Below are 15978 nucleotides of genomic sequence, written 5' to 3' on the forward strand. Positions count from 1 at the left end.
TCATTTTCCTCCACTTACCTCTCTCTCAATTTCCTATCTTTATATGAGCTCATGCTGTCTCATACAGAAAAGCAGACTCGTGTATTAATCGGTGAGCCTGGAATACTTCCATGCTTTCTACATCCATGAATAGCTCAAGAACAAGCAAACATGCCCTTATCTTAGTCTGTGCCACTTCCTMTATACAGAGCACCCAAGGTTTTGCTTGCAAAGCTTACAAAATGGCCAGGGCACTTTTGCAAAGCCAGTTCTCCTGGGCAGGCACAAACACAAATGATGCAGAATCACTTTCTCACAAGAAAATACTAACAGCTGTAAGATATACATCTACATTTTTTACCTTCTTGAAGAAAGCCAGTAGATACGGAAAATAACATGAATGAGTTGCCTTGGGGAGCAGGAAAGTCTTTCTGCCAATCATTCTCTAGTAAATTAATGCTATATACTTTTAACACTTTACTTCCATGTAAAGTAAGTGGAGGACATCATGTAGATACAAAGCTGCAAAATTGTAGTTATATAGAACAACAACATGTTAAAAAAAAAAAAAAAAAAAAGAGGCGGATTTATTGTCAGAGAACTAACATTAATTATTGAGGTAAAGGCTTGAGAGGTGTCAGTCTCCTCCGCGATGTAGTTAAATGCTCTCCAAAGCGCCACTCCAGCATCTTCATTTCCATCAGTTTCTTCTTTGGTACTTAAGATGAAAACAACTCCAATTCTGCAAGCAAACAAAAAGAGGGTGCACATTTCACACAGGAAGCAACCATTCCACACACAGCCACTGAGCATACAGCAGAGCGGGGCATTTACAATCCGCGCAGCAAGCAGACASCCAGACCCCTTCACCTGGCTGGTCTCTGTCCTGCCTTCCTGTGGTGACACTGAGGACAGGGATTGCAGCCATGCAGTCTCCAGCGGATCTCCTGGATGATGCTGAGGATATCAGCTATGTGCTGGATATTTGGATATGCCTCCTGCTCCCTTTGGAGCTGACAGGGATTAGGATCTCTGAGGGGTATTGGGTTTTAGGCATTGCCTTTTGTCTCTATATCTGGGTGTCACAAGGCTGTGATCATATTTTTTGTGTTCCTGCCACTTCCTTGATGGCCTGAGGCTTTGCTTTAGCCTGGGCCTTTATTCTCCCTCATCTGGTTGTCCTGAGCATGTAAACATACTGGAGTCTTTATGACCTAACTGTCAACAAATGGCATTCTTACTAACCCCTTTTTGCCTTTTTCGCTACCCTTCTAAGGACTTGCAAGGTTTCCACTTTTGGGAATTAACACGTTTTATTAGCAGCACAGACCTCATTGCTTGGACTCCAGCGTTAAGTCTGAGAATGGGGGGAAAAGATGGTTTTATGAGCCAGAAACTACAAGTTTATATGAACATGCTGCTGCTTCACGTGCTCAGTGATCAACTTGGTGCAGAGCTCCAGAAATTGTCCTCGAATCATGCTGAATATCTGCAGCTATTGCTAGTACAGCACGTCTGCAGCAAAATCATCCATGACTAGGTGTCACTTCTCCCTAAACAAAACCACAGGCAGACAGTGCACCGAAAGACGTGTTCCAAGAAAAAACCCTCCCAGAGCAGCTACCCGGTTTGGTTCTCGCTTTCCCCCTCAGCTTCCTTAACATTTGCTTGTTCCTAAATCTACAGGTAGGGAACCCTGTTGCTGCCAAGCTGCAAGCAAAACCGCCCAGTGAGGTGCTGACTTAGGAAACTGCAGCCACTCATTAAACAGAGCTCTAAAAGCTGCTGCCTWTTCAGGCCTAACTCAGAACAGGATGATGTTCTACATGCAGCTACCAGTTAAAAGCTTGAAAATGATGCCAGTTTTCAACAAGAAGGGAATTATAAGTCAGACCAGAGGAACTGCAGACTTTCTGTGTGTGACATGTAAGGGAATGTCCTGGTGACACCCAGCTTTTAGCTGGCCCTGCACAGCACTCTGCATCTCGGAAATATTTCCACCGAGCACCCAGCCTCATCCAAACCACTGCAAGAACATGAGACACTAATGTGCAGGGCTGAGCATGCCTTGCAGAAGACCTCCATATTTGCAAGCAACAATTCAATGATTTCAATGATTTCAAAGTGAACTTTTAATTTGGATAGTCACTGTGCATCAGGTGGCTTGAAATGACTGCAATGAAATCTCTCATATCATTTCCTCACGTCTTGTTTCACCTGGTTCAGTAGGAACAGGCAATAAAWACGCACCAGCAGCGACCCATGCTTTGCCCGCATCTTGCATACTGTGTACAGTTTGGGTACCCTTACCTCAAAGAGGTTATATAAAAATTAAGAAAATTCAGAGAAGGAAAATAAAAGCAATGAAATTTAGAACGTGTAGAACAGCTAAAGAAGAATTATATATACCTACATACATACATAGCTTACAGAAAGAAATGATTGCAGGAGAATATGGGAGAGCGTATTCAGACACTGAGAGCTTGAGAGAAACTGCTTWACATCTCTTTCAGTTACAAGAAGTATGGAGGCAGTAAATGAAGCCCTTAAAAGCCTGACTTGGAGCAAACAGAGGAAGAAGCTCTTCACTCAACACGCAGTGGGACTGAAAATCCCTGGCAAAGGACACTGTAGAAGCTAAAACTTCACATCAGTTCAAGGCAGAAAAGTTCCTGCCTGACAAAGCTATTCAAAGTTCCTAGAAACTTAGAAATCATGTTTAGGTGTGGATCTCCAAATGCCTGTAGATTTGGAAAATACTCAGGCAAAGTACCTACTTGCCCTGCTCTTACACTCTTTCCTAGGCAGCTCCTTTTGGCTGCTGTTCCAGATGGATTCACCTAAATGGACCATTAGCCTGATCCAGTCTGGTTGCTCTTAGCACCCAGAGCACGCTCTCCTGTGGGACTGAAACTCCCACTCTCCCCGATATTCTGGCAAAAACACAGGTAATATTTGTCCTTCACTACTTCCCTGCCATTGAATGATAAAAATACAAAAATCAGAAACACTTAAGTTCTAAAGGACACTCAAAATCAAAAAAAAAAAAAAAAAGGCATTTAAATATCTAAAGTGGGATTCATCTCACTAACTTCAGCTCATGGTTTGAAATCTTTATTTCCTTTTATAAGGTGTGGAAATAAACAAACACATTTTATCTTGAAATAAAGGCATCTTAGGCATTTCTGAAGAAGAACCCGGTTAGTCTATTTCTAAGATGACTAATTCAAACTCAGATGACTAATTTTTAAAAATCCCAAACCTGRCGAAGTTCTTCATGTTTTGGTCTTTAAGGATTTATAACAACAAAATGAGATAAAACAAGCTTAATTCAAAGAACTAAAATCAAACATACTGAACTGCGCTATACTCATTCCTGCATACTTCCAGAATAATTTTGTTTAAAATTGCAACTTCACAGGGTCATGCAGGGAGAATTTTTCACAAGGTAATTTCTTATGTATTTCCAGTTCATTCTGAATCAGAATCTTATCARAATGCCCTGATAAGCTTAACCCAAAGAGCTGATCAGTGTGACTTGTCAGAGCGTTTTCTCTGGACAAAAGCAACAATTTCAGTTCACATCTTTGCCTAGTGGAACAGAAGATGAAGCAGGAGAGGACAGTAAAAGGAACATTCACTTAAGGCTACGGTTTTCCTTACCGAAGTGGTACATTATGATGAGAGAACAATTCTGTCAGTTTTATATAATCATTTGTATCTTCTTGGATGGGATCAATAAAAAGTACCTAGTAAGAGAAAAAGTATTATATGGCCAAACAAACAAATCATACTGATTTTTACTTTTTTTTTTCCAAATCAAAGTAACTTTATCCACTTTTCCAAATCTCTGAATTTTCCAAAGGAGCTGTGCATCCCAATCATTTGCAATTTCCTAGAACACTCAGCATAGAAAAAAATGTTAAGAGTGTAAATGAAAAAACCTTCAGAATTTACGCATTTGGGCCAAAAGCTGAACAACAGGATTTAATTGCTAAACTACTAGTAATGGATAAATACTTTTGTTGTAGAGTTTTACAATATAATTGATATATCAATGCCAATATTTAATTGTGAATGAAAATGCAACCCACTCCACATTACACATAGCCTTATATTTCACTATAAACACACACACATTTTTTGCTTGAACCTTGGGTTATCTTTTTGCATCACTAAATTTTTGTACTAAAATCCATAGGATTACTTTTTGTAATTAAATTGCCAAATTAAATCAGAATCACCTATTTTCTTAGCTTATTAGGTAAAGCRAAGTGCTATATTCAGGGGAAAAAAATAGGCCACAAGATATTAATAATCAGTATGTATTTTCAGCTTCATCTCTCTGTACCTCAGTTCACCAGCTCCAAAATAAGGATGGTTATGAAAACTTACTGCCTCGGTAATCCTCTATAAAGGTAGGTCATTGCTAGTTATGCATTATATGTAGCATGGAAAGGAACAGAAAAGCTCCTGACAAAACCTGAGCCCAAATTAGGTATCATATAGCATGTAAGGCAGAAAACCAAGAAGCAAATGGGGAGGAGAAAATGAAATATTTAGTTTTTCTGKTTTTTTTTTTCCTTTCAATCAGTGATACAGTATGCTCTGCAGAGAGTGTAGAAAATGTCTCTGGAAAAAAGCTTCGTGAAGTCATACAGACCAAACTGTTACTATAATGCAGAAGGCAGTGGACATGAACGATGTGCAAGCAGAGCTTCTCCCTCTTCTGCAGAATAATATAGTTGGTGTGTAGCTTTTACATAAACTGTATTTCACCTTTTTCCCAGCTAAACACTCACTGGATGCTGGCATTCATCAAAGACTGCAAAAGAGCTCAGTGGTGCTTTATTCATCATCTGGAAGTGGATCATGATTCATTTTCCCCTTTGCTCAAACACACACAAGGAGTTCACATTCCTCTGTCAAACTGTATTTCATATTGCATTTTGAACCTTATTTCCACCATCTGTCTGGCAGAGAGGTTAAGGAATGTGAGAATCACATTAATCAGAAGAATTTCACTAGATTTTTTCACTAGAAGCTAGAATAATTGACCTCTCTATATACTCTTCAGTGCTGAACCTATGCATTGTTTGCATCTTGTAAACTAAAGTCAGGGCAGCAGAAGCAGACTTTTCATTATTTTACATCTCCAGCTGATGCCTCAGTGATGCATAAAAGGAATCTAGCTCCTTGAACAGGAAACCCAAGTCAGTCRTGAATCTTCCACAAAACTGGCAGCGTGCTAAAATAGTCCTCAATTGGGCCACACTTTCATACTTTTCTCTGGATGCCTGTGGCCTGTTGATGCAAAATTTCCATCTTCCTTATTGTTATAAAGAGTATTCAACTGTTACAATCACACGTTCATGAACTCCAATCACCGGGTCTCCGTGTCAACCTCAACTTTTGCTCTTTCACCCTCACACATTTGGAAGTATTTAATTTGATTACATAGCACTTGATGCTTTCTTTGTCTGTGTCTATTACTATCTTCGTTTCACACGGCTATTTATACTGAAAAATATAATATGTTAATGAAGCATATGCATATTCATCCTAATTAGAAAAAACATAACAAGAWGCTCTTTTTATAGAATGTAAAACTTATCATTAATGCTAGGATCATTTTGTAGAAATTAAACACTTTAGCAAATATACATCTGCCATAGTTAACAGTTAAAAGATGAAAACATCACTTGTGGAAATCAGGCTAATAATTATATGACTTAATAAGAAAAAAAAAGTCACTATCATTAGCATAACCAATATTTAAAACATGGTTATCTAGCCTAAGAGTGAATATAGCAGGTGTATTTTTCAATAAACTGTTTGTACATTAATAAATTCACTATGCAAATAATTAACTTCTTCAAACTTACCAAGTTATACAAATTGCGCCTGATTTGCTGTATGACTCCAGGAAATGCTGGTTTAAGCAGCTCCTGGTAGCTTGCAGGCCATGTGCTATAGCTGTGATCTCTTTCTATATTATTAATCCACTAAAATAGAAAAGCCAGCCATTAGAAAAAAAACACATAACATTAAGCAATGAATAAAATTCATACAGATAAAATTATTTTAAGGCATATAGCCTCAAAAGAATAAAATGGTCTATCTTCTTTTTGAATGCATAACAGAAAACAGCCTCTAAAATGAGTATTCTTTTCTTTTCAAACTTTATTTTCTTTCTATTTACAGTATACGATAAAACTAATTTAGGATGGAAAAGGAAATGTGAATACAACCATTTCCAAAAGGTGGAAGCTATTTTTACAGTACAAAAGTTGTAACAACATTTCTCACACATCTCACACATATACGCAACATATCGTAACTATCTTGTAAGAAAAATAAAAATATTTAATATTTACCTATTTCTCACAGCAGCACTTAACATCTATCAAAATGTCTAAGTAATTCATATATGGACAATTCCTGCAAATCTGCATATGCCTCTCTACAAAAATACACTATTCCGGGTATTGCTTTTTCCATTTTCCTTCACATTATCATTTATTACCGTGGATTGTTCTGTGCAACAAGGCCTATAGCTAGTAATTAGAGGAGGGATATATGGTCAGGGGAAAAATACAAATTATTTTATGCCTTTTTCATTTACAAACAGCATTTGCAATGGAAATTGTATAAAGTTTGAAAGGTGAGAAAAAGCAGCAGTACAAACACAGGGGCTTCATTCCTAACTAAGTGTAATCTATGGACTATTAGAGGTAAGATATTTAAGTTACAATTAACTTTCTTGCTTGTAAACTATATTTAGCACACTTGCATAAAGAAAAGACCGTACAGTCTGATTAAYTGCTATAAAATCAAATTCTTAGATAGTCCTGCAATTGTGCAACTACTCTTGAAAACATTCCTCTCTTCTTTTAAACATCCTTCATGTCAAAGAAATACCATCTTCTTCAGTATTCATGCTGCTTATTGATATTGTAGGCTTTTATGTCTATTACTGTAATGGAAACACTACCAAAAAGGATGGACTGTCACACACGTGGCAAATCAAATATGCAACATTTACAACTAATCATTTAATGACTCACTACTATTGAAGAGTGACGAATATCCAGGGCATAACTGTCACCTGCAGAATGTACTTGCAGTCTCATAAATTTGCTCAGGATCTCCTCTTTGATTCCAAGCTCATGAAGACCATGCATCGCTTTTCCTTCCAGTCTGAGAGTCTCTAAGATACTTTTGCAGGGAGACAAAATGCATAACATGCACATACAAATGTTAACATGACATAAAAAGCATTTTGAAAGACTTAATGGGCGGATTATTTTTTGGTTTTAAAAATAATTTCAAAGTTTCCCTGCAATCCAATGTTTAAAACAAAATTAAACAGCCCAACGCCTATATATTTTATTTATAAAATAACGCTGTGACAGATTAGACAGCRCTTTATTCACATTTCTTGTATATAAGGAAATATGACCCATCTTTTGTGAGAGGGCAGCTCGTTTGCACTGCACTGGCTGAGGCAGGACCCCAGGGCAGAGGCAGATGCTCTTGCCCAAGAGGAAGCTCCCTGGGTGGGCAGGGGGGCAGGCAGTGGGTGATGGGGAGGGACAAGGGGCATGTTGGTCTGGTGCCAGTGACTGTGGGAGCTCTGCAAGGAGCAGGGAAGAAACATTGAGCTAAACCTCAGAGATGATGTAAAGCAAAATGATTTCCAGCCACGCCGATTGCACTGTAACGTTCGCTGCGCTCTGAAGAGTCAAGATGAGAATGGGGAAAAAAAAATAAAGAAAAAAAAATCACATGCCAGGACACAGACTTCTATTCAAATCAAACCTGCTGTTAGCATTAATAATCTCTTAAATATTTAGGGTGTTCATTTGAAAGACGGAGGTTGTTCCATCTCAAAACCCTGGCTGGTTTGTGTTGCAGCRGAAGTGTGAAGGAATCACTCCAGCAATATTTTTTCTTATGTTATAGATCAGGGCTTCAATTCATCTCATTTAAAACTTGGCTACCTACAACTAAAATTAGAAGCACAGTCCTTTGAGGTTTCATGAAAACCTGTAGTCAATAAAAGTGAGGTGGCTCCAGAGCAATCACATTTTAAATAGCTTGAATGTAGCTCTGTCCACAAACTGTAGAGGGGGTCACAGCTCTCTTGGCAATTCAGATAAGACCATCATGTGTTCGAAGCCAGACGTAAACACAGTCAGCTATGAAAAGTCCTTAAATTACCCTAAATATCTCACATTTCTAAATAATATGGAATGCTTACTTTGAGATAAACACTACACATTCACTTACATGATTTACAACTAAGTATCTCTTTACACAAAAACAGACACACAGGACCTGAAGAGGAAACAGACTCCAAAGAATGTTTTTGACTGCAAGCAAAGCATTGTGCATACTGAACAAATAAAGAAATACTTAAGTAAAAAAAAAAAAATATAACTATAAACGCTAAAAGAAAAAAAAATCAGATTCCTCTTAATGAGCAACTGAGGAAGTTTTGGATTTTCTTTTTTTAAAGAAAAAGATCTGTAGAAATTGTATGAAAATGAAAAAAGAAATCTTTCAGTCTTCRCAGTGGTAGATTAACTGAGAAAATGAATGCAGGCCACCAAAAATGAGTCTGAAGTGGTCAGACTGGTCCAGCTGTGGGCAACATACAGAAGAATATGAGGTAAAAAGTCTACAATTTACACAGCACTTGCTTAAGAAGCACTTGTCCCCATAAATATTAAATGAAAATAACCTGAGGGAAAATTGATTTAGTTTAATGTATTAAAAAGCTGCAATCAGCTTTTTGTCACACTACTGWTTTAAAGGAATGTTCTTCCAATAGAGGACTATTTTGAATCACTTCTCTAGAAGACAGTCTTAAAGTCTAGAAGACTGTCTTTCGAAAACACACTCATGATCTCAAAAGATGAAAACTTGGGTTTTTCATGTAAAATAGCCTGAGCAGTATAATTTTATAAACTGGGAAATGATTTCTTACAATAATTAAAAAAAAGACTTTACCAAAAGGACTCTCTTTAAAAAAATGTTCAGTCACAAGTAAGAAAAAAAAAATCCAGATTGCCTATTTTTTTTTCAGATTTTAAGAAACAAGTGTGCAGTCATTTTCATTTTTAAATTGCCCTTCCCATCTTTAACATACACATGCCATATTCTTCCCATCTTAAAATCAATTTTGCATGGTAAGTTTAAAATAGTAAATCAGACATAAAATAGAAATGTCCAAGAAAGTACTATTTTATACTACTTACTAAATGTTCATAATCAAAGTATGACAGTATTGACTGTAACACTGTAAGCCAATATTCCAATATTGGATTGTCATGCAACTGTAGTTCAATAATCCAATATTGAGGGTTGTGATCAGTGGTGCACTCTAGCTGGAGACCTGTAGTTAGCGATGTCCCCCAGGGGTCGGTTCTCGGTCCGGTCCTGTTCAACTTATTCATTAACGACCTGGATGAAGGGCTGGAGTGCTCCCTCAGCAAGTTTGCTGATGATMCCAAACTGGGAGGAGTAGCTGATAGCCCTGAGGGCTGTGCTGCCATCCAGAGGAACCTGGACAGACTGGACGACTGGGCGGTGAGAAACGTCATGAAGTTCAACAGGGGCAAGTGCAGGGTCCTGCACTTGGGGAGGAATAACCCCGGACACCAGTACGGATTAGGGGTGGACCTGATGGAGAGCAGCCCCGCAGAGAGGGACCTGGGTGTCRTGGTGGACGACAAGTTGACCATGAGRCAGCAGTGTGCCCTGGTGGCCAAGAAGGCCAACGGGATCCTGGGGTACATTAAGAAGAGCGTCTCCAGCAGGTCGAGGGAGGTGATCGTCCCCCTATACACAGCCCTGGTGAGGCGGACAGCGATAGAACTAGAGGAAATGGCCCTGAACTGAAACACCAGAAGTTCCACAGGAACTTAAGGAAAAATTTCTTGACAGTGGGGGTGCCAGAGCCCTGGCACAGGCTGCCCAGGGAGGCTGTGGAGTCTCCTTCCCTGGAGATCTTCCCAACCTGCCTGGATGCCGCCCTGTGCCCTGTGCTCTGGGTGACCCTGCTGGAGCAGGGGGTTGGACTTGATCATCTCTGAGGTCCTTTCCAACYTTAAGCATTCTATGATTCTATGATTCCCTATACTGGAATACTTCCTGGCCTGAAAATACATCAGATGAGATTATCCATCATCCTGAGCACAAGTCTTCCTGTATTACTAGCAAYTCTGTGATTTTCAAGCAAAATGTATCCTTACCTAAATGGATCGTGAAAATCCATGTCGATGTGAAGGCCATTTAGAAACAGGCGTCCCTCTCCGGGTTGAATTCCAAGTATTTCATAAAAATGCTTAAAAAGAACAGGTACTGCTTGCTTATTTAGATACAGGTCAACACTAACATATACGTCTATATACACGGAATTTTAAGTCAAAACAGACATGTCAACTGTCTTCAAAATAATATTTTCTTTTTTGCTGAATATTCTTCATAAAATATTGAAAGTGTACCCTTATAAATGTTATTTATACATTTTCAAGGCTTAATACAAACAAAAAAGTTGTATAAATCCTCAAAAAATAGCCTACAGTTATTCYACCTRTATAATGAATAGACTGTGAACATTTTCAGTGTCTGACAAATGAAAGGGAAAATACACACAAATAGAAAGAAGTATGACTCTTGAGTTTTTGAAAAATGACTCCTAGAATATTTCTGCTACAAATTCATACACTCTCAAATGGGGGACAAAGGAGACTCCCATATGTGTTCATGTGTCTTTTACACAAAGTTAGCTTWCTTAATATCTTAAATCTTTCACATATCCAAAAACACACAGTAGCACTTATTGATGAGAGGGAAGAAAAGCAGACTAGAAGCAGAAACCTAGGAACCTGGCAGGAACCTTCCAAAAGGAACCTAGGAAAAAAGCCAGGTCAGAAAGGGGCAGCAAAGGCTTGACAAAGAAGAAAAAAATAACTTCACAACAAAATAAACAGGCACAGGAGGACGAAGGCCCTTTGGGAGCAAGGTGCTTCTTCCTGAGAACAGCAGGGCCATCCGACCTTCGGATGGCTGTCAGTGGGAGAAACCAAAGCCTCAGCACTTTTTCCAGGGGCTCTGCGAGGCACCACCGTGTTCAAACTATCTCCAGTGGCTATCAATAGGGTTAAGATAACAGGAGCAATCACAGTTCTTGCTTCCCACTCGCACCAAGAGAATCTGACATACATTCCCAATGGGGATGGGAAAGCATCAAAACTATGTAGGAAAAAACGAGCTTTCTTTTGTCATTTTACTGCCACTAAGAACTACAAAACATGTAGGGCAAGCAACTCACAACTCGGGCTGTGCTGGTACTGAACAAAAAGAGAGAAAAAACAGGAAAGCACTGAAAATGAGAATCTTTTCAAAGCAGCGCCGTTATTCAGACAGTTAAATAGAACTGAACACCATGGCAGTTGACTCAAAGTTGGTGACATTCAACTGCAACCCTGCCTAAAGGGGACAACCATTCACTTCGTACTGCTTGAAATCTCACATGAGGGCACATCCCCAATCATTCATCAAAAARGTACTGGTTTTGTTTGTCTGTCTAAACATTTTCATAAACCAGGGTAGATTGGAAATATGCAATGGTGCCTAATATCACCATATGAAAGAAAAGGCTGTCTACGAAGAGAAAATGCAGCTGTGATAAGCTTGAATCTAACACAAAAGGAACTTTTATGAGTACAAAACCTGTCCTGTTGCTTGAAAATTATCTTTAGAAATTCCTGCAGTGCATCCGCTAAGAACACATCACTGAGAACTCTTCATTTCCTGCCTTTATCATTTTAATTGTGGGATCCCAAGTTTGCAGAGCTTTCATGGCTTTTCTTTGTGGATTTACCAAAGACTAAACAATAACTATGCACTTGTTTTAACAGTATCTGAATATGACAGCATTTACAAAACCTGAAGATGAAACAAATGGAGGATATTGAACCTTCTTGTTGAAACTGTGAGGACAATAGATGTAATCAACTATGTTTTCAAGCTCTGATATAACAGGGTGGATCTGGGGGAATGCAGTCTTCTCACTATTGCTAATAGGGTGGTCTATTTTTTTCAGATGGTCCTTTTTTTTTTTAATCTTCTTTGAAGTAATTTTACTAGTTATCAGCTAGTTAGACAGCTAGAAATGRAAGTCACCAAGCCTTTCAAAGGGGAGCAACAAAATCTTCACAATGACCTGCAAGGCTCCCGAGATGCCATTCCCACACCTCTTACAAGCTTTGTTGCATAACATTTGGTGCAACTTTGGGCTACCCAGAAAAGCTCTTACAGCAGCTGGAATCCCTGGCCATCTTGCCTATACAACGTTTGATTTAGCGCCACAAGTTAAAAGAACATAAAGGACAAAAAAAAACAAGCCAGTCTCATGACACAGTGAGGGGACACCACATCACCCTCTCATCTAGTCTGCAAATATAACTCCAACTCCAAGTAGTTTAACAGCACAGTTRTGCTACAAATGGCTGTGAACACAGAAAATTCCCCTTAGTGGCACTGGGCTTACGGGCTGAACAACAGTCATAAGAAAGATTCCAGTGTGAAGGGCTGGAGGCCATCAGGGCTTGTGTGAAAGACAGAGGAGCCAGAGGAGACCTTCTCCTTGAGGCACTGTGAGATCAGCTCCTATGGTTCCAGCTGTTGTGCCAGCAGTGCAAGTTTAGTGCTCACGCCTAGGAGCCCAGAGACTCCGATAAGCAGCAGTACTGCCTGAGACTGCAGCTGGCTCATTTTGGTCACACAAGAACTAGCACTGACTAAACTAAACGCAAAAACAAAGGAAAACAGAAATATCAGTCGGTGTCTAAATCAGAGTGAGGACTCATTCCACAATTTTGACACAAGGCATTTGGTTGTTGAGAGGAGCATTCATTTGCTCAAACTTCTTTGATGGAAGGAGTATTTAAGCATCCAAGACTAGAATTTGATGTTGAAAATGCATAGCATTTTGCTAAACTGTCAGCAAATTACTACACTGGAGGTTATGAGTTGCATTTAAATGGGATTTTCTTTTTCCTTTTATAGCAGTTTTGTCTATTTTTTAGTTAGATATGAACTCTCTACATGTAAATCATCATGTGCTTTTCAACTTTTAATACCTTTATGTGATCCCATTACATTTCCTATTCAGCTTTCATTCCCAGGAGAGGGAATCATTCAGTTACCCCCAGCATGAGACCATAGCTCTCCTGCTGTTAGATGGATGTACTGCAGTTCAGGAACTCACATGCCAACTCACTCACTGTGCTCTGGCAGTAGCATTCAAGAAGTTTCCCTGTGCTTATTGGTCAGCCTAGATTTAGCAAAGGGCTTTTTGTTTCATGCAGGACTTTTGTGCAAGACTTACATTTAGTGTGGTAGGTGCTTAAGATCCTGGTGCAGTCAGTGTGTTCCATGTAGTCTAAGGAGTTAAGATGGTGACTGAGCTTGCAAACCACGCTGGTATCTAATGCCCTTTGAGGTGCCACACGGTCTCAACATAAAGTTTCTGGACTGGAAAGCAGAGGTCAGGCAGAAGGCACCAGCCACAGCTGCCAGTCYGTGTGGACACTTTGGATGCCCTGCAGCATCTCCAGTGATGTATGAAGTTAGGTTAGGGCAACTCAAACAAGCCCCACACAACAACTGTAGAATGAGCTATGGGTTTTGTTGCCTATTGACTACGTCTTCTTAAATGCAAATCTCTTCATTTCAAACTAAATCTTACTTCTTTCGTCCAAGTGATCCTATTTTACAGTAAACATAGCCATTTTAATTCCAGATAAATCCTTAGTTTGCTTGCATTTTGGACAGTTTTTGCTTAAGAAGTTTGGGGAGGTTATGTTAAAAAAGAAAAAAAGAAAAAAAGAAAAAAAGCTAAAATTAGAGCTAAATATTGTAAAGGCCTCATCAAGAAACAAATACTCATCAAGGTCCTGATACTAACACTCAGGTATTCTGGAGAAATCAGGATCATCAAGGTTTTGCCTTGCTTTATCCTGACTGTAGTCACCATAGCAAAAAAAGAGATAAAGGAAAATRTATCTTGTCATATCCAGAAAGCAGTGAAGAGTGGTGAGATACTGCTTTGCCCCCTTGAGCAAAAAATGTGGTCTTTAGTAGTGTAAGAAGGAAGAGGATTCCACGACACTGAGTCCACCAGTCATACCTTATTAAAACACTGGAGTGCATGTCTTACTGAGTAATCAACACACACACTCCTGACACCTCGTTCACAAGACAGCTGAAGGTCCCAAGGAGAAGTGCTCTGATCAGTGAGTCCAGTTGTCACCAGCCCCACATGCAATTGCCATAAAACACACACAGTTGTTTGCCTAAGTACACAGCCCTTGACTCTATCCCTCTTTGGGCATTCATTCTGAAGACCAGCAAGCCTTAAATTAATTTAATTATTTTTTTTTTTTCCCTCTGAGAGAAATTAGGGAAAAATTGCTTTGCTAAATCTCCAAAAGCAGTGATATGATGGTAACTCCATGTGTACTTCAAGAAACAAAAACAAACCTTCTGATTTTTCTCTATTTCATTTCGCAGTTCCTTGCTTACAGGCACTCTGGTCAATGATCTGGAAAAAAAAATATAGTATCATTCACATGTTATACTTTTTAAATGTATTAAGTAAAATGAAATATATTGTCACTGTACCAAATGCACTGTAAATAAAAAATGCAGTAATTAATACTGCATTAAATTAAAAAAAGAAAAGTAATGTATAGGGTCATAAATGTTCTAGTTTCCAAACAAATGTTTTGTTGTGTTACTCTAGTAAATTTAGCTTCAAATTCATGCCCARTTTTGCTGAAGTGACAGAATCAGCTTATTTTTAGCATTCTTRATCTTTCCTTTTATTTTTCTGGAAGACAGTTTGCACTGAACACCAAGGAATTGCTCAAACATCCTAATTGGAAATGCTAATCGGATATTTTAAGTTAAGGTTACTAACTCTATSTTACTCAATGTTACAATACAGGTGGCCAAAGGACACATTTTGATATTGACAAAGGCAAGGAAAGCATGCAAAGAACGACCATTTTAAAAATGGCTGAGATATTTAAAAAAAAATAAAAATCAAAAAATTAAAACAAAAAGCAATGATTGAGACCTTTGGAAACTTTAAATATTCAAAGGCAGAGCTTTTTTTTTTTTTTTTTAAAAATCCCTTTTTCATTTAACACTGTTGTCAATACATGCCTTATAACTTTTCAAATTATTCAAAAAATAAAAATCAAAAAATTAAAACAAAAAGCAATGATTGAGACCTTTGGAAACTTTAAATATTCAAAGGCAGAGCTTTTTTTTTTTTTTTTATAGAATCCCTTTTTCATTTAACACTGTTGTCAATACATGCCTTATAACTTTTCAAATTATTCAAATATTTGTAATCTCTCGTGTTAAAACAACATTCTAGATTAACATATCAGAATAATTTATACCGGACAGCAACTCTAATACCCTTTAAGAGTATCGAAGTCTTATACTTCTATTCAGGAAAGAAAAAAGTTTGAAGAGTCCATAACCTGTACTGCTGTGCCACATATATATACCAGGAATGTTGAGTAGGATGCAATAACTACGCAATAGCTATAAACATGACTTTTTAAAGTCAGTGACTTAAATGTCATGAAGTGAATTTAAAATCATCTTTTTTTCTTGTCTTTTAAAAAATAGAACTAGGACTACAGTTCAACACTATGTACATTTCCGTTGCTCTCAATGAAAAGTTTCAATTTCTGGTTGTTAATGTTACTGCAAATGCCGTATATATTCCTTCATAATAATTATGTTTCAAGCTTTGAAAATTATTTTTCTACCTTAAAACAAGATGCTGTAAAGGTATTTTTTCCATTACAATGCACMTTCTCTTTAAAGAAAATCACAGATAACTATAAAACATAATGTGAAGATTAAGTAAGGGCTGTAAAACAAGAAAGCACCAAGTTAAGAACC

General features: G+C 38.2%; 1 protein-coding gene across 1 annotated transcript in view; it reads right to left on the reverse strand.

Annotated features, from left to right (window-relative positions):
• The window catches only part of UGGT2 (UDP-glucose glycoprotein glucosyltransferase 2), a 64367-nt gene that overhangs the window by 35098 nt on the left and 13291 nt on the right, over positions 1 to 15978 (reverse strand). The window contains exons 9-14 of the mRNA XM_026040473.1: positions 14536 to 14596; positions 10239 to 10330; positions 7047 to 7197; positions 5865 to 5984; positions 3643 to 3728; positions 586 to 721 (exon numbers count right to left, since the gene is read on the reverse strand). Of these exons, the coding sequence (XP_025896258.1) occupies positions 586 to 721; positions 3643 to 3728; positions 5865 to 5984; positions 7047 to 7197; positions 10239 to 10330; positions 14536 to 14596 (646 nt within the window). The remainder of the gene's footprint in view (positions 1 to 585; positions 722 to 3642; positions 3729 to 5864; positions 5985 to 7046; positions 7198 to 10238; positions 10331 to 14535; positions 14597 to 15978) is intronic.

The sequence above is a fragment of the Nothoprocta perdicaria genome, unplaced genomic scaffold (assembly GCF_003342845.1).
Source record: "Nothoprocta perdicaria isolate Ctin4 unplaced genomic scaffold, notPer1 scaffold_259, whole genome shotgun sequence".
NCBI lineage: Eukaryota > Metazoa > Chordata > Aves > Tinamiformes > Tinamidae > Nothoprocta > Nothoprocta perdicaria.